An 18,987-nucleotide genomic window follows, 5' to 3' on the forward strand; every position below is an offset into this window, starting at 1 on the left:
TCGATTCAGTTTATAACAGGTAACGATGGAGACACAAATGAACAAATCACACTATAATTTCTATGCTGAAACATCTCTACAAATGCAACACAGATTCGGCTCTCCTTTGCTGTGCTTTGAAAGCTCCAAGATCTGTCTGTACATTTCCAATAAGAAAAAAATGGCGTAAACAATGTAACAACTAACAAGCACAGATGCAATGCCACGGAAGTTTCACACGGAGATCAGGACTTCCCCTCACTTCTTATTTATCGTTTGGGCGTAGGGCGATGCTCTTTCTTTCTTTGAAAACCGTTCTTTTTCCGGGTGAACTTCATTTTACCCAACTTCACAGTGTGTACATCACTAACCTTCCCTTTAATGTCCAAACCACGCAGTACAGTCCATTCATATAATTCTCCAAGCAGGCAAGCATATACGGTGCATCACCAATACACATGAATCCAAGCGATCTTCAAAATTAACATGCCAAACAATTCCAGCTTCTGGACCCACTTTTCCTGGTAGACATATGAGCTTACCAGCTATCCAGTACTTGACTTGGGGAAGCATATCCCAGGAGCTTATGAAGAGGTAAACCTGATTTTGGTGGCAAACCCTCAAATTCTGAAGATAACTTCTCTGCTATCGATCTCCTCAGTGGAGACCCAGCTGATGCATATAGTTTTGCAGTACTGTCGTACTTATTTTGAGGTTCTATGAAGATAAGCTGATCCTTTCTCTCTTCCACAGGCTCAATAGAGCTACCAGATGACATCTTGCTGCCATTAGACTCCCTATTGAGACCACTGAATGGAAGTGCGGTACAAAAGGGCTCCTCTTCAGTAGAGCAACTTTGATGCAAGGAAGGTCCACAACCATCGGAACATGATACAGATTCCACATTAGGACTATAACCCGCATAAGAAACCGATGCCAATTTTCTCCCGTTAGTCTGTGAAGGGGCTATAGAATCAGGATATATCTCAGTATACAGCAGTATGTGACTTCCATTTTGAAGCCCAAACTTCAATATAACCGAGCAAGCACTGCACCTCAGCCGATGGCATCTCCTTCCATAGACAAGAAAATCTGCAGGCAATTGCAGCAGTGCCGAACATCTATAACAGACAAGGAAAGGGGCCCCACCTGCAACAGGTAGGACATGTTTCTTCATTGATTGATGTCTCTCCCTAGAAAGTATCTTACCCTCATGGTGATCTGCATGCCAATGCTCATCAGACTTAACATCATGGCTACTTAAGGAAAACTCAGACTGTGTATAATGCTGTGGACTCGAGGAAGTCGAAGGGTAGATATTGTGATATCTCTGCCTGGGGATGACTGTATATTGGCTGTTGTTACAGAAAATTTGCGGAGGCAAAGGAGCTGAGCAGTTGCACTCTTGGGGATAGCCATGGAAACAGGAGCAATCAACTTGGTGTCTGCCGATTGTGGGTTCCGCAGAAAAAGGAATTTGCGATGTTTGCCTTTGGCTAGTCCAGTTTCTTCCTTGATCGTAACTACTGGTGTGTCTGGTATTATTTATATCATGGTAGATTCCCACCGCTGGTGCTACATGACCATAGTACGACGGAATCTGCTTTTCCATTCCAGTAACTCCGGGAAATATTTCTTTAGCCCTACTTTTCAGAATATGGGTTCTGTTGAGCTCGTCTTGAAGTTCATAAACCATTTTTAGCAATTTCATTTTCTCCTCTTCAAGGCACTGAGGCTTGCTTGGCAAATCAAAACTTGAACTGCTTTGGAAAACATTCCGCCCATAATTTGAAGGGCTTCCGTTTTCACTGCCAATAGGACGACCCTTTGAGTAAAAAGGCTCATTTGTCTCAAACTTCATCCTGCTCCTAACTGGATGGCCAGATCTGGTGGATTCAACCAATTCATCTTCGCAACACTTCCTTCCTTCCATCGCATAATGCTCCTGTTGTGATGAAATTGATGAGCAATTCCAAGCTTGATATTGCAGTTCAACCTCACCCTTTACAGGCATTGCTTCAGCTCTGGCACACTCTGCCTTCTTAAAATTTCCTTGTGAGAGGTGTTGAGGTTGGTAAGGGACTTGATCATCAGTTCCATCATAGGAAGAAACACTGCCATCGTAAGCAGAATAGCTTCCGGAGGTTGGATATCTAGGTAAATCTTTGAATTGAAGACTAAACTCAGGGCTGTGTTTGGATAGTGCAAAATCTTCCAATGTATCTTTGGAACTCACGCGGTCAAAACCACCGAGTGCTCTTTCCTGAGACTGCTCCAGCTGTTCACTGCGAGGAGACATCTGGTTATTCATTGAAATACTTTCACTTGATTGCCTCTGAGCAGAAATAGTTGAATCTTGGAGGTTTTCCTTACTCAACCTTCCGATTATGAAACGACTCTTGAAATTCTCATCCAATTCCAAACTAGTTCTAACCAGTGGAGACGAATCTTCAACTTCCTGACAAGTGAGCTCAGTAGACGAGGAAAATTCATCAGAAAATTTTGTACTTCCCGGCCCCTCTCTCTTGTGATCTCCAAATTCAGTTTGATTCCTTCCGTTCTTTTGTTCCAAACTATTCTGACTGTCATCCACTTCACTATAAACTCCAGCAAGTGGTGATGACTCCACACTCTCCTGATGATTAAGTTCATATGATGAAGCAACTCCATCAGAAAAGTTTGCACCACCAAGCTGCTTCCCATTGCAACATCCATATTGATTTTGGGTCCTTTCGCGGCACTGTTTCAAATCTCCTTCACTATGATCTCCAGCTACTGGAGATGACAACTCCTCACTCTCATGATGATTTATCTCAGTTGAAGCAACTTCATTGGAAAAGCTAACCCCTTCAGGTCGCTTTGCATTGTAATCTCCACACTCATTTTGATCACCTTCATTGTTTTGTTCTGAAGAACATTCACCTTGATAAAATCCTGTTTCTGCCCTTACAGGTGGTGGCAACTCTTCATTTATATAGCCAGTGAGCTTTGTAGAAAGTTCACTGGAAAACTTTGTTTTTCCTGACTTCTCCTCGTAGTTATCCCGAATTTCACTCTGATCACTCCCAAAGTTTTGGTCCAATAGGAGTTCACCTGTGGAAGGACATGTTTGCTCTCGCTTTAAGCTTTGAGCTATTTGTTCGTCAGAGACGTGCTCCAACTCATTTTTCTGGGCAGCATCTTTTTTATGCATGTGTAATCCTGTGACCGTGCTGTCATTTTTGCGGTTTTTAGCTGTTGGAAAAATACAGAAGCTAATGAATCAATCCAAACAAGAAGAGAGAACTACATCCTTAAGAAGGGAAAAAAGATTTCCAAGAAAAACAAGGGAAATGAAAAATAAGTTTTTTTGCCAAGTAAAACTGTAACAGAATGCCATACAAAGGAGACCCTCCTTTCACGAAGTGGTATGAAATTGCTAACAGCCAAACCAAACCATATTTGGATTCATGAAATTGCTAACAACCAGCTAAAAGAAATTTTATTACCTTGGAGAACTGTGCCACATCCTGCACATTGGTATAGAGGAGCCACCTCTTGGAGAATCCCTCGGCAACCAGGACATCTGACTAGCCGAACTTTAGAAGTCAACTCACTAGCCATGGTTCTACAACTATCCGGATGCAGTCAAACAATGATGAGCTCAAACCAACAATATACGATCTGTGACATGAACAGAACACCCATGTTGAATATTAAAGGCTCCTTCTATCTGCAATCATTAAGAAAGACAATAATACCAGTGATCAATATAGTAACAAGGATAAGGATCTAAACGAAGATGGGTCTTATTACATGGCTATGAGATATAATGAAGAAATTGTACGAGGCAAAATCTACAAGGATGGGGGTGACTTCAATCATCAATGGATGTTGGCACTCAATTCAATAACTGTTAAACTTGCTGAATGCCAACAGAGACGCAAGTATGCATAAATAAGGGTTCCCCTGGAAACCTCTAATGCAGAGAAATTTAAGAACACAACAGGGAGGTAATCTCAATGTATTGTCTCATCTTAGTGGAGAGAATCTTTTTGTGAACCTTCGTTTGCTCTTACTTACTTTGTAGAAGAACTCAACTTTCATGTGCAGTATTCTTGGCTCTCATAATCCTAAGCATTCTTGACCTTCACACACTAACCATCCTATTATACAAACTTACGCCCTTTTAGTATTTTTAATAGAACTTTTACTACAAGAAAAGATTTAAAGTCCTATCTGTTATCCCCCAAAAGAATGTCCAGTTGCTTAAAAGTTAAAAGCACTTGGTAAAAAAAATTAAAACTCACTGCTTTTATTAGAGCGCGAATACCACTATGGCAAGAACGAGGTTACGGATTACAATTGCGGTTTTTCCCAAATCCAAAGAAGTTGAAGTAATAGAGGGAAAAAGTCCAAAAAGGATGATATGCATAGAATTTTAGTATTTCCTCAGCAATCCACGATATTAGAGCTAGGATGCTGAAAGTATAATTTGCTACAGCATAGAATCCATCTAAACTTCTTAAACCCTAAAAGCAAGATGAGGGATACTAACAAAAGAAAGACATATATATTTCCTTGAAACTCAGCCTAATAGTGAAAAGAGAAAGATATACTTGTATCTCAAAAAGTGGAACAAATTACTCCATAGAACACCCTAGCTTAAGTGGCAATAGGGATGAGCCGTAAACCCAAACCCAGACATATTGAGTTTGAAACTTGGCAACCTCTTGGTGCCGAGCCATAAGAGAGAAATCTCTTGTGAATCTCTTAGTCCCGGCGTGGATAGCCTGTCTTTGACCAGACCGGGAAGTGAAATAGTCGAGGTGCGTGTAAGCTAGCCCGAACATCCCTGAACGTCGAACCAAGAGAGAGAGAGAGAGGGAAAAAGGCAAATTCTACTTAAAATTGGAATTGAATCCTAAAGTTTGGCGACGCAACACTTTGGCTATATGAGAAAAAATTGAGCCTCCTACTAACTGCTTTTGACAAAATCAAGCAGAAGAAGCTTCTAAACTCTAAAGCTGAATTAAACGTTCTCAAAATTATTGGGTTGGATCCGAAGATCAGATGAACTCAGAATTCCCGAATTAGCTAGTTGACAGAAGATATGCCTTCCCTAAAGTCCGGTTACGATTCAAAGAAAGGGACAAAGCAGCTTGACAAATTACTTACAATATCAAAACCAGCACGGACCTATACATACATACATGCATACATACATACAAAATTCTACTGAAGCAATTATGTAAATACGAAAAAACAAAAACAATAACAAGGAAATGAGAGTAATTTACGTTTAGAACGACGAACCTCGAAAGGAAGAACAAGAGCAATCTGGTGTTGTGAAATCCTGTTTCGAGCTCATGAGTGATTAGCAATGCTTCGGAAGAAAGAAAAGCTCATTGAGTCATGATCGATCTCTCTCTCTCCAGAAAGTCTACACACAAATACAATCTGTGCGCTCTCTCTCTCTCTCTCTCTCGGATTACTATTTTATCTGGTGTGGACAGAGACCCGAGTACAGAGGGCGAATTTATTGGAGTCAGCGCCGAGTCTATTTGGAGAGGTATTATTCGATGCTACTGCCACGTAGTGCCCAGCGTGCTTCCTCACCCTAACGAGGATAAATTATTCAATGGTCTAGTGGTACTGCCACGTAGAGTCCACGCGCTTCCTCACAACGTATTCCTGTGAGGTTAACTACTAAATGTATGAATTTTACAAAAATGTGTAGTAAAGAATAACCACTGAATACATATTCCGCACTCTTGTTTACTCCTATTTCGGTATTATTTATTTCACATTGACAATCAACAATAGGGCGGAATCACCGCCACTGTGATCCAAACCGCTCCAGAACCATACTTTTATGTAAGATTCGTACACTTAATTATGGACCTCACGAGAATGTGTGATTGTGAAACCGTTCGAAGCATCATGTGACTGTGCTTCCGAATCAATTTACACCATAAATTTGCTTTGGGTCAAGCTTCTCCGCCCACCCCTGTAGTCCTGAGGAGTACTATTCTTATTTCTTACCCTTCCAAAATTTTCTTTGTGGGCCTTATTGCCACCATAACCTAGTAATTTTTTTTTCAACAACTTAACCAATACAAGAAATAAGTCAATTATAGGGTAGAAATAAAAAAAGAAAGGAAAAACCTTCTGAGGGAAGAACACCCATACGTAGGTGGGAAAATTCGAACTCCTGGCTTCCTAATGAGATGCAAGAGTCTTGACCAATTGAGCTAGCTCCTGTTGATTCTTAACCTAGTAATTCAAACTGTTAATTTTGTACGTAAAATATTCGTATTTTGTTTAAAAAAAATTACAGATTTAAACTTAAGTCATCCGTTTAGATTATTGAGATGTGAGTTTGGAATGGCCTCGTAAAGATAAGTTCGCAGCGATAAAGAGGGTTAGGACGAGGAGCTTCACCCAATTCACTACCTATCGCATATCCACTCAAATACTACAATATCTTGATATATACGAGAATTTAAAAGAAAAATAATAAAATGATTTGCAATAAAGTTGAAACATATAGCACGAACCTTATATTCTCTCCTATTTAATGCCGAAAATAATTTGTATGGGGTGAGGGCCCGTTTTCACTAAATTTTTTCCACTATAATTTTTTTAGTCTTTGATTGATTAATTTGTTTATACTAAACTAAGTTTTTTTTTTGTCAAAAAATTAAGTTGTTTTCACAAAATTAAAATATCCAGCACATTTTCTTCTACTAACCACCACATTTTCTACAAGTTTTAGTTTAGAAAAAACAACTTAACTATAAATAGCTATAAAAAGTATAGTCTACAACTCCTAACGTAACGGAAACGTCCCCTCATCCTCAAAACCATTTTTTATTTTCTTTTAATTAGAAAATGGGATTGGGGTAGAAGATTCTCAAATGGTCCTATCAAAATGGAGAAGGAAAAAAAAAAAAACACCCCTACCTATAATGGAATCAGTGGCGGAGCCAGGATTTTAACCACAAGGGGCCGATTTAGTAGACATATATTTTTTATTGGAGCATATACTTATTACTATCATAAGGTTTTTACTTTCTAATTTATTACATTTATACATTGAAATGATTCTTTTGGCTACATCAACTATCACGTGCTTTTTTTTTTTTTATGAAAGAAATTGAGAAATTAGAATACAAAATAATTGATTTTTTATCAAATTGAATCAAAATTATTAAAATTATAAATAGCTATAAATGAATAATTATTAATAATATTTAAAATCAAATATATATAAAAAAAATTAAAACTCAAATGCTCGAAGAGCAAAACTCTCGGACCCCAAGATAACTCCGCCCCTTCCCTTGAATGGAACCACCAGATCGCCCGCGTGGAGACCACATAGCGGATTTTGACAGCTGTGAGAGGGCCCTGGCGGCGCCCTGTTGTCAAGACAATACCAACAGGGAGAGTAGAGGGGGTGGGCCAGCAGCACTTAACCAGAGGAAGATAAGGAGAGTATGCTGTGCCGCCACCCAGAGAAATTGTTCAAAGCACATGGGACTCTCCTCATTTGACTGTTTGGTTTTAGTGGCGTCTTGCTTCCGGGGTCGTGAGCTCCAAAATGGCCCGCTCGAGCTCTCAATTTTTGTACTTACAAATTTTAATTGTTTAGGAGATTTTTGGACGACATTTTCACATATGCACTTGCGCCCCCGTATTCGCACTCTCCCGCACATTATGTGACATAGGTTATGAGTGAGGTCAAACTACCATCAGATTCTTCCCTCTGGCGTTCCGGTTGTCATCACATTTGCAAACGTTAATAGATTGAGATCTTTTCGAAAGATGTTTTCACAGCCACAATTGTCAAAGACAGTGCGAATTTGGAAAACGAAGGCATAATGTCATACTCTCTCCGTCCCTAAATAAGTGTCTGGCGCGCAAACCTAAACTTTTAAAAAAATGCATTTATTTCGTTAAAAAAATCAAATTTTTCCACAAATGAATAGATAGCAATGAGTTCTACTAGATTGTGAAAAAAAAATTAAATTTTTTAACGAAAAATATGCATCTTTTGTAAGGCCTCAGTTTATGTGCCGAACACTTATTTAAGGACGGAGGGAATAAAGTGGTCTGTGAATTACCTTCATAAACCAATTTTTCTTCAGTCAAAATCATTTCACCCTATTTGGTAGAGTTCAGGATAAAAGTTATTTTTAAATTGACTCTGCTTGACTACCTCAGCTTAGCATTGTTGCAACACATGATTGAGTCGCTTATTAGCATATCCTCAATGAACAAATAAGGTTAAAAAATTGTGTGCGTACTCTTTTTCAGATCCTATAGTAAGTCAACGTCTTGCAGGGTACCGTGTTTAAAAACTTTTTAAATAATGGAAGTCGCCCATCTGTTGCGTGACACAAACAAAAAGGGCAAACATTAATCACTTGTCTAAAAAGAAATCGACCAATGATCTCAAAACATTCATTTTCGTGTTACTTTAGCTTTTCTTTTGACCATTCATTTTTCTTGGATCGGAATTTATTCTTTCAACTTGAGCAAAGACTTGGTCAAGCCTTGTTGCGGAATTTCAAAGATTCTTGCAATACTTGCTTTGAACCTTGACAAAATTTAAAAGTCAATGGTTTAAGGAAAATGACTTCAACACTCCCATTAACCTTATCCTTTATAAACAAGAAGTCAAACCCTAAGCAAAAACGTCACTAGTAGATTGGCATTAAGCATTCACTTGGCTGTGAAGCTTTGACTGAAAATGGTGCTTCAAAATCCTGTCAAACTACAACTCAATCTACCCCAAAAGAAGCTGTGTTCGAAATTACAAAGCACATACACAGCGTTGACCTATTCACCATTGCCATAGTACTGAGGTGCACATGGTTATTGGCCAAATATATGAGTTCAGAGTTTCAACCTGGGGATTCCAAAATGCAGCTAAAGAATCCAACATATGTAAAGCAGGTTTGCCGCGAAGATTTGTGGGAACGCCGAGTGTTGGTGTGTGTCTAACCAGGCCCTTGTGCATTTTTGCATGTATTTAAACCGAACTAAGCTATACTAGTGATTTTGGTATAAACCCGTGCTTAAAACCAAACTAAGCCATACTAGCGCTTTTGGTATAAACCCATGTCGTAGATGTTCCTTCACAGTAGCAAGTAAACTACTTGAATTTTAAACGAGCTAGATCAACTACTCAAGGTTCACAAACCTCAATGTGAAGGATAATGTTAATCACTAATCTTCCATAGTTGAGTGATAGGTTGGTAGCTAGCTTTACTGATATGTCACATGAAAACACAAGATCTAGTGCTCACAGCAGCATCCAGATTGATTAAAGTCTTATACAACACCAACTTATCAAATGTCTCAAAAGAAACACATCAGGTCCAACATAGAGCAGATCTATGTGACTACAACCATACAGAGATACACAAAATGCATAGGAACTTTTGAGAGTATCAATAGGACTTACTCAGCTTAGGAAGCCAAAACAGCACGGCTCTTGTGCCCAACAAATGCCTGTCGAAGTTCTTGATACCCACTCCTGTAATGCTCCAACGAGAAACATAGCTGCCGTATAGCCTCTCTTTTCTCCTCGGCTCTATCTGATATCACAATTCTCTGCCTGTCCACCTCCTTTTCTAGCTCTCCCACTCTCACTCTCAGTTCATCAACCAACTCCTGAGCACTTTCGGATCCAATGGTCAGTTCCACACACTCTATATGCATCTGACGTGTATCCTCCTCCAGCCGTTTGATCTGTTTGTCTCTGGAATCCATTTCTGCAATGAGCATTTGCACCTTAGCATCGAGCCCGTCTTTCTCTGCCACAAGCATGTCATATTTCAGTTTTAGCACGTCAAGCTTTTTATTCAAAGCTTCCACCGTTTCGCCCCTCTCAGCAATATTTGCCTTCAACTGTTCAATTTCATTGCACAAACCATTTTGTTGGGCTTCGTGCAAACATACCATTTCTTTTCTTGCAACTTCACTTTTGCCGATCTCGATTTCCAATAATTTTCTTCGCAGTTGTGACTCCACAGCTCTTGCCTCCGAAAGAGCAAGTTCTTCTGATAGAGCCGAAATATCAGATTGGAGCTTCATTTCATCCAAAGTGAAGGTTTTTTGGGCATTGCTTAATGCAGAATTCAACTCCTTGATTTCCTGATCATGCTTAGATACATCAGCTATGTGCTTTACAATTTTCTCCTGAAGCTCCAAAACTTGCATTTTCTCTGATTCAAGCTTGGATTCAAGTGTGGCTACAAATTTCTGAGCTAATTCAAGCTGACCTTGCAATTGACATTTACCTTGAGAAATTTCATTGCTCTCATCCTCTGAAACCTTGAGCTTTTCTCTAGCTATTTCTAGCTCTTCAACCAAATTCCCAATTTCCATTTGAAGCTCTAACCCCCTTCTTTTCTCCATTTCAAGGTCTGCCTCTCTCACCTTAATTTCTCCATGAGCTGAATCCAGTTGAGCCTGTAAATCACCAATAAGCACCGTAAAAGCTTCCTTCTTGTTGAACTCACCCGTCAGCCTCACAACCACTTCTTCAGAGAGTTGAAGCTTTTTATGTGTCTCCTTCAACTCTTCGTCATACTTGGAAATTCTTTTTAGCAAAGCCTCATAATCCTCATTTTCTTGTATCTCCACCTCAAAATTTGGAATCCTTTTCCTGGTCACTTTGACCTTCTCTTCAGTGCCTGATAGCCCTTCGACATCACTGGTCACATGAGGGTTTGAATGCTTGTTGATGGTGGAATCAAACAATTCCAACTCCGAATCTGACTCTATGGATGATGATTCAAAGCCTTCCTTGACAGAGAGGTCAGAGCTACCACCAGAACTTAGAAATAAATCAAAGCTGACAGATTGTTGTCCAAATCTGGTACGGGTGGACATAAAATCAGGAGTTGCCAATGGGGAGCCTTGGCCAGAGCCAGAGTGAGAAATGACAGAGTTCTGCATTTGGAGGAATGATGGCAAGTACTTGCGTAATTCTCCAGTCAGATGATCATAGCGCTCAGCAAGTAGTTTATACCTGCGGCACAATCCCTCGGCATTAGCAATCAAGTCCGGCTTCCTCTCATAATCTGCTGCAGCCTTAATTCCAAAAGAATCTCCATCTTCTTCAATCAGCTTTAGCATTGCTTCGACACTCTTGTCCACCTCTGAATTTAAGAAGCATTTTGTCATTGGGAATTGGAAGTTTAAACAATGACAATATCATAACAATCTAGCCTGTTGCTCGTGACAAGTTACACCACCCAAAAAAAAAAACACATCTTGCACTTTTCAAAGCCTAACAAGCAGCAGGAGTGTATATAGCTTCACAGAAGAGCACAAAATTGCAGTTTACAACACATCACTTCATGTATGCTGTGTAAGTAAAATAACCAGAAAACAACAAGAAACCCTTGAATCTACCATCAATCATGGCCACAGAAAATCCATCTAATTAACTGTACTACATAGTGACCATTATATGCATTAGTATTGTTTCGATAATTCACCCGCCACTGGCCTTCAAATGTACAATTAGATGATCTGGAAAAATAACCAGTCGACTTGTATCCCATACGTAAAAGAACAGTAAGATGGGAATCATTTTCAGGTAAAAGCATCACACCAAGACACCACAAGCAAAAAAATGATGTGTAGTATCAGGTGATAGGGACAAACAATCAAGATAATAATTTGACAACTGACCCAAGAGATTTTCTGCAAGCCATTCAGAATTTTCAGGACTAAAGTGACTGAGCCATGACAATGATGAATGTGGCTTCTCTGACTCTGTTCCGTTCATATTTGCAATCTAACTGACCTGGAGAATTCCAAACATGACAAGAAACAGTTAATACTATCTGAAGCCAATAAAACCATAACTTGGAAGTTTCGGCCATACAAATACTAAACTCAATATAAATTGGAGTGGAATAATCTGTGAAATATGAAATGACACCTGAGTGGACTAACAACAGTTGTGCGACCAAAGAAGAGGAAGAAAATATTACGGAAGCGAAAAAAAGAGGAAAAGTAATCATCAATATAACCAATAACTGAGACGCTCTTCCAAAGATGAAAAACCATCATTGCAACTATTAGCAAGTTAACAACCACCCATTTGAGGAACGGTAATGCAACTGTGTAAAAGCATTGAGGGAAATAAACCGAAATTGGAAATTTGTTAAATGCATGCATGTGGCAGTGTTATCCGAAACTTGAAAAATACAGCTAGATCATTATTGCTTCCATTCAAGATAACAAAATACACTGAATGTCAGAAGAGTATGCTTTGATTCCCTTTATATTCATGAATCACCACAGAAAATGCCACGAAATACAGAATGTCACAACCAAAAACATTAGGGGCGTTACTTGAAAAATACAGCTAGATCATTATTGCTTCCATTCAAGATAACAAAATACACTGAATGTCAGAAGAGTATGCTTTGATTGCCTTTATATTCATGAATCACCTCAGAAAATGCCACGAAATACAGAATGTCACAACCAAAAACATTAGGGGCTTCTGTGAATGAACCTTCCGTGGATGTGATCTTCCAATACCTTGTGGCTTTGGTGTTAAACTTTCCTGAAAATTGATACTACAGAACCCATGACTCTGAAATAATCCAAACACTTTTGTAAACTGCCAAGACACACTCATTGGCATGAAGATAGTTGTGTATGAAGTATGAACCGCTTCGACAATTCAATCAACGTAGACGTTGGGAATATTTAATCCCAAAGACAGGATGCCCTACAATTGCGTGTTTGATTCAATGTGAATGATGGATGAGAAACATTTCCACAATACAAAATCTGGAGTTAGACTCCCCATCAGTCGATTGTTATCAAAACAACCTTTCATGGAAGCTTGTGACTCTTCAATGAAAGAATTGTCTTCCAACTTAAATCATGCGCTTGAACATTTTTCTAAGTCTCTCTCTAACTACAACCTAAAACCAGATTTCCAAAAGATGCTACTACTCATACAACCTAGAAACCTGTACGAATGATACATGACTCCCTGCATAAATCAAAAGCAACCAAAATGGGGCTGGCATGAGTTTTTGAGAAATTTTTAGGGGTTATGAGTGGAGAGAGAAATGAGAGTAATGATTGGAAGTAGGGATAATGAGAAGAGAGAGATAGAGAGAGAAATGAGAATAATAATTGGAGATAGGAGTAATGAGTGGAGTGTAATGATTGAAAGTAGGGGTAATGAGCATTTTTTGAGTTGGCAATTTTTTTTGGAAAAGGGAAATGAACAAGGCTTAATCACAGGAACTTCGGCAAAATATAACCTGTTGGATAAACATGATCCAGACTATTCCGGAGGAAAGATAATGTGCACTTTATTCACTGGTAACGACTTTAGAGTTAAATCCCAACGCTCAAACTACTCAAATCATGATTTAAAAAAAAACCTCCAATCAGAAACTCTGCTGATGCTAAACAAATTTGGGAAAATAGTTGAATTTCCAGTTAATATTAACCTTTACCGCAAATTGAGTTCTGAACTCTGAAAACAAAAGTAACTTCTACAAAATCATAAATTTTATCAATCTGACATGCCTTATTTTGTATGACTGTATGAGCAATGCTAGGAAGTTAGGACCATAACTCCATACACGATTGTGTCTAGAATCATTCAATGCACACGGATCCACGTACATCGAACAGCTCACACAGCTGTGTGCGGAATAGTATCAGTAGGTGGAGTAATATGCACATACAGAAGAATACATGCACCTACCTACTACATACATCTGCACATTCAGAGAGAAGCGAAAATCTTTATGAATCACCCGAACAGTAAATTTCGGGGATTCAAAAGCCGCAAGCTGCTGAGAATCTGAGATTTCGCACGATTAAGCGAGGGGAGTACATTCTACTAAATCAGATTTAAAAGCCCTAAAACGACCTATGCATCTTCAAAAATTGCATTAGACTGTATAATTACTAGACAAATAAACGGATCAATAGATGATGCGTGTGTGATGAAACTCCACGATCCAACTAAATCGATCAAACAATTCGGCCAAAAAAAAAAACCGATCGAAACACGAAAACTTGTTGTACGGAAGCGAAATAGGAACAGATAGTAAACGAGAAGAATTAGATGAGGGGACTGACCTTAACTTTTGGATCGAAGTTGAGCGATGGAAGGTGGCCGCAGTGCTGAGACTTGAGAGTCAACTAAATACTAGCAGAGATCTGAGGCGTAGAAAGCGAAAGGAAGAAGGGGGAGGTGCTTTTGAATGGAATTCATTTGAAACTGAGCAGGCGAATTTGAATTGGATTAAAAGATGAGGACAAAAATGCACGGGTTTGCAGTTTTCAGGGTACCCATACCATACCTGTTTGCCGCCTTTTCTCCCCCCTGACTGTAATGACCAAATTAGCCCTCTACTATTGGACGTTATTGCCCTCTGCAATTTTTTCCAAGCCCAAACTTAGGCTCCGTTTGTTTCGATGTAAAATGTTTTCCAATAATATATTTTACTCATTTTTCGTTGTTTGGTTGAAAAGAACACTGTAAAATATTTTCAATAGTAAAACGTTTTACCTTACATGGCTGAAAATGTTCCCCTTTCAAATTTTCTGTAAGTTATTTTTATCTTTTCCTTCCTCCCTCATCATTTCTTATTTTATTTCTTATGTTATGTTTTGTTATAGTAGTATATTTATTTGTGAACCAACCACTGAGAAATATTTTGTACAAAAGTTATTTGTTCCAAAAGTATTTTACATTGAAACAAACGGAGCCTTAAGGACGATTTTGAAAATCCGAAGATTAAACTTTAATTTGCTCTAACAAAACATAATACGAAGTAACTTTTTTCAAATTATGGTGGGTGTTTGTGTGGTGATTCTCATGTTTCTTCTTCTTCTTCTTCTTCTTCTTATGTGAGGTATTTTTTAAACATTGTTATTAAATTTCCTTATTTATATCCATTTGTTTATCACAATGTGGATGTTCTAAGAGACGAGTTGGAGTAATGTAATATTTTGTAAGGTTGTTTTCGTAATTCCGCTGCTAAATAATGGCGCCGCAAAAAGGCCCCACACAAACTTGCCAGCCTAATCGACAATTCCCGAAAGAAAACGGGCGGGAAAATGCACCCAGTTTCAAACTAAAACTCGGAATTTAGGACTTTTATTTTCCAACTGGCCCACTATACTGATTTTGCTAGAAGTATCAGTACAAGTTACACGTTTTGGGGGGACAGCTCCTATCTAGTTTTAGGCTGTGTTCCACAACACAAATAAGAACTTATTTTTTGTTGAATAAGAAGGCTTGTTCCCCAAAAAATAAGAAGGAGGTGCTTATTTTTCAGAATTTATATGGGAACCAATGGGTGACGGAGAGGGAAATCGTATTAGCGGCCGCGCCGGGCCATCTCCGGCCACCAGACAGCCGATCCTAGCCGTCCAAAAATTCTAAAAAAAAAAACCGAGGGGGCCCCACGCGGGAATCAACGGCATCCGAGGTGTGTAGGGTGCTTGATCCGAGCACCCATTTTCCGTGTATATATGATCATCACATATACACGGAAAAGAGGTGCTTGGATCAAACACCCTACACACCTCAAATGCCATTGATTCCCGCGCGGGCCCCTTCGGTTTTTTTTTAAAGAATTTTTGGATGGCTGGGATCGGCCGTCCGGTAGCGGGAGACGGCCCGGCGCGGCTGCCGGTACGATTTCCCTCCGCCGGCGCTCCATTATCATAGCAACAGTCTTATTTTTTGTATAAGACAACTTTAAGCTCAAAAATCACGTGTTTACGCAAATAATTTTCTTATCACTATGAATCTTGTTTGATAGATCTCATTGAGATCTTTAATACGGTGCAAAAAAAATTGATTTTTTTTTCATTTAAATGATTTTTGAGTTTGAAAATGTGAAAGAAACTTTTTATTTGGGTTTTGTGGAATGACCCTTCTTATTTTTTAATGAGAAGTGGCAAAATAAGTACTTATTTTTTAAGAAGGTTTTCGGAACGGGGCCTTAGTGGTCCAATTTTAGGCCTTTGAGGGCTCATACCAAGTTCACAACAATTATCATAATTGTTTACTTTGTAGAGCTCGTTCAATTTTTTATTCACTCAAAAAATTAGCTTGATCGAGCATCAATGAGTACATGATCGAAACAGATTTGTACGAGAAAAAAAAATGGAAAGTTTAAGTTTCGTTTTTTTTTTTTCATCCCATTTTTCTTGTACAAATCTGTTTTCATTATTTACTTATTGATGTTTGATTGAGCTAATTTTTTACTTGTATAGCAAATTCAGTGTACAATTGCTATCATTGTGGTGCCCATTATGGGCCCATAACTGGATCCCAAGCTGGACTAATAAAATCGTATAGGAGTTGTACCGCACGTTTTGGAGCAAATTAAAAATAGTGGGGTCATTGGCGTTTTGGTAACAGTTTTTTTTTTTTTGGTTTTCTTCTCAAAATATTTAAGGTATAGGACCGTTTCTATGACAAATTTAAATATTTTAAAAAATACAAAAAAAAAAAGAACTTATATTTTTTAATTTTTTAAATGGAATTGATATTCACACATCTTTTTTTGTTATCTTTGTTTTTTAGTGTTGAAAGTGTATGTATTAATTTTGCCAAAAGACAAAAAAAGTAGTGTGGATAACAAAAAAGGGAGTGTGAATATATATTTTTTTTAAATCGTTCATAAAGTTAAACTTTTGACTGTGTTTTTCAAGTTCTCTCATGAATTGGTATAATTAAGTAATATAAATAAATACTTAACTCAATTCTAGCAATAATTTTATAAAGACAAACAAAAAGATACTCCAGTAGTTGTGATAATTTATGTCGAATGCACCCTAAATTCATATGACCGCGGGACCTAATTCTCATGTGTTCTTGCGCGTCCAATTATGTAAGCTTGTTTTGATTGCTATATTGTTATTTGGTCAAAATTTGGCAAAAGCGCTCCAATGATGCTAAAGCCACTATTTGGCCGTTATCGCTTGCAGCCGTCGGATCGCACCTCACATTGGAGCTATTATTGGAGATGGTAGTTTGAGTGATGTCAAGATATATGGTAGGGTGGGGCCGAAATATGAAGTGTGAAAACATTAACCGGAGCCCGATGAATAGAAGGGCCCAAGTTCCTAACCCAATGATATAAGCCCACCACCACAATGTGAGATTAAGGGGTGGATTTCTCCTAAATTGTCTATAACTTGAGGGTTATATACAAGTTATAATTTCGCTAAAAGGAGTTTTAGTCAATTTATGTGAAGAGAATGACTTGTCTCAAAATTCGTATTTTGACGGATTTTAGCTTGTTTAGTATAAGGGAAACTTAGCCTAATTATGGGATTAAAACAGACAATCGAATATTTACTCCTAGGAGAGGGACTAGAACAAATCTCTCTCCAAAAACAGCACAGATCCCCTCCTATTAAGCCCATGCTTTGGATATTAGGGATGCAAATCTCTCTCAAAAAATTGAGGGTCCATTGTTTGTCTGGATATAAACATTTTTTTTGGGGGTAATTAAGATTTTATAGAAACATGTACAACCATTCTGATAAAAAAAGAAGAAGAAGAGAAACTCAACCATTACAGTTGGAGCTAAGTGGCATACCCCAGACACATACAACATGAGGCACATGGCAAACAAAAGTAAAACAAAACCAATGACACACACCTTAGATCCGGATATAAACATTAGATTGAACTATATATGAAAAAAAAAACTATATTCGTTCTCTGATAAAAAATTTACAGTTCGAATTGATTATCTATCGTACAGATAATCCCACAAAGGAGTTACGGTGGGATATACCACTGGGAGTATGGTGTTATGAGTCTCCTCAATATTGGTCTCCCATGAAATTACGTATCTCGTAAGATCATAATAATATTTCACCATTTGTTCCCGTCAAACAAACATTGCGCAAGAACCCTCCGGGATTGCTAGGGTAATAGTCGCTTGACAACAACTAGGAGTCTCATGAAGCATCTAGTTTGGAGTCTGACTCTTACCTGCTTGTTAACAATTCGTCTCTTCAATCGATCTATACTAGAATATATTTTTTACTTTAATTGAGCTCATGGCAAGTGGACGGTAGAATTAGTCGGCCAGTGACGTGTCCTGCTTCCTCTTTTGGTTCTTCATTTCTGTCTGTCCTTTTTTTTTTTTTTTAAATTTATTTTTCCCATCAAGAGAGTTGTGTGGTAAAAGGGAAACAAGTACAGCAAGTGATTGCACGTCTTGGCTGCCAAAAGACGCACACCGTAGAATATACTCCACCAACAAACAATATGAGCACGAGGACTGGCCGGCCGGCCACCTTTTGGGAATCCGTTTTTCCCATACTGGGCCAAGAGTTGCTCTGCCCCATAAAGCCCTCACGGTCGGGTCCAAATTTGTAACTCACGTGTACTCACGTGCCCCAACTCAAATCCACTTGTTTTTGATGAATGGATGGATCAATAAAAGTTAAAACTGTGGGTAAACCATTTGGTGTGTACACCAAACATACAAAGAGTTGTTTGTTACAGATTTTTGGGGTCCAATACAAATGATCAGAGCCGATCAATTTATTTGGAACAAATTTTTTAAGAATTCTTGAGTAAAAATATCAGATCAGTCGGATATAATTGGCGAGGACTTGGAATATTCTTTGCCCAATTTCTTGTCAGCAAATTAAGTGACAAATTGATCAATTCCTTACCGATATCCAACTGAACTGATTCTTATACAATGATCCTTAATAAAAGTTCTAAACAAATTGAACTGTTCTGGTCATTTATGTGGAACTCCGAAGTGAGTTTCACAGAACCGGGTGTATATTTGGTGTACGCCAAATGGTGTATTCATAGTCGGACACATGCGTAGTACAATTGGTTGATGGGATTGCTCCCCCATCATAATATGATGATCGGGGTTTGGTTGAAGGGGTTAGGTTGGAAAAAAGGTATTAGTTGTGAATTTCCTAGTCTAGTGCAAATTGTCTGGCTTTGATCAAACTAAGAGTGAA

At 38.5% G+C, this 18,987-nt stretch overlaps 2 protein-coding genes across 4 annotated transcripts; both read right to left on the bottom strand.

Annotated features, from left to right (window-relative positions):
• Positions 1–38: 38 nt before the first annotated feature.
• LOC131320660 (uncharacterized) lies at positions 39–5,468 on the bottom strand. The gene is made up of 3 exons (XM_058351424.1): positions 5,275–5,468; positions 3,468–3,691; positions 39–3,213 (listed from the first exon to the last, which is right to left on the bottom strand). The coding sequence occupies exons 2-3, from the start codon at positions 3,580–3,582 to the stop codon at positions 518–520; spliced, it is 2,811 nt and encodes a 936-aa protein (XP_058207407.1). The 5' UTR covers positions 3,583–3,691; positions 5,275–5,468; the 3' UTR covers positions 39–517.
• A 3,738-nt stretch (positions 5,469–9,206) lies between these two features.
• On the bottom strand, positions 9,207–14,294 carry LOC131320661 (protein NETWORKED 4B). 3 transcript variants are annotated; one of them, XM_058351425.1, is made up of 3 exons: positions 14,104–14,294; positions 11,671–11,785; positions 9,207–11,132 (listed from the first exon to the last, which is right to left on the bottom strand). In XM_058351425.1, exons 2-3 carry the CDS (start codon positions 11,765–11,767, stop codon positions 9,436–9,438), a joined length of 1,794 nt encoding a protein of 597 aa, XP_058207408.1. In that variant the 5' UTR covers positions 11,768–11,785; positions 14,104–14,294; the 3' UTR covers positions 9,207–9,435. The 3 variants fall into 3 exon arrangements, with proteins under 3 accessions (XP_058207408.1, XP_058207409.1, XP_058207410.1); XM_058351426.1 differs by lacking the exon at positions 14,104–14,294 and adding an exon at positions 11,924–12,070; XM_058351427.1 differs by lacking the exon at positions 14,104–14,294 and adding an exon at positions 11,878–11,895.
• Positions 14,295–18,987: the final 4,693 nt, after the last annotated feature.

The sequence above is a fragment of the Rhododendron vialii genome, chromosome 3a, assembly GCF_030253575.1.
Source record: "Rhododendron vialii isolate Sample 1 chromosome 3a, ASM3025357v1".
In the NCBI taxonomy this organism is placed as follows: domain Eukaryota; kingdom Viridiplantae; phylum Streptophyta; class Magnoliopsida; order Ericales; family Ericaceae; genus Rhododendron; species Rhododendron vialii.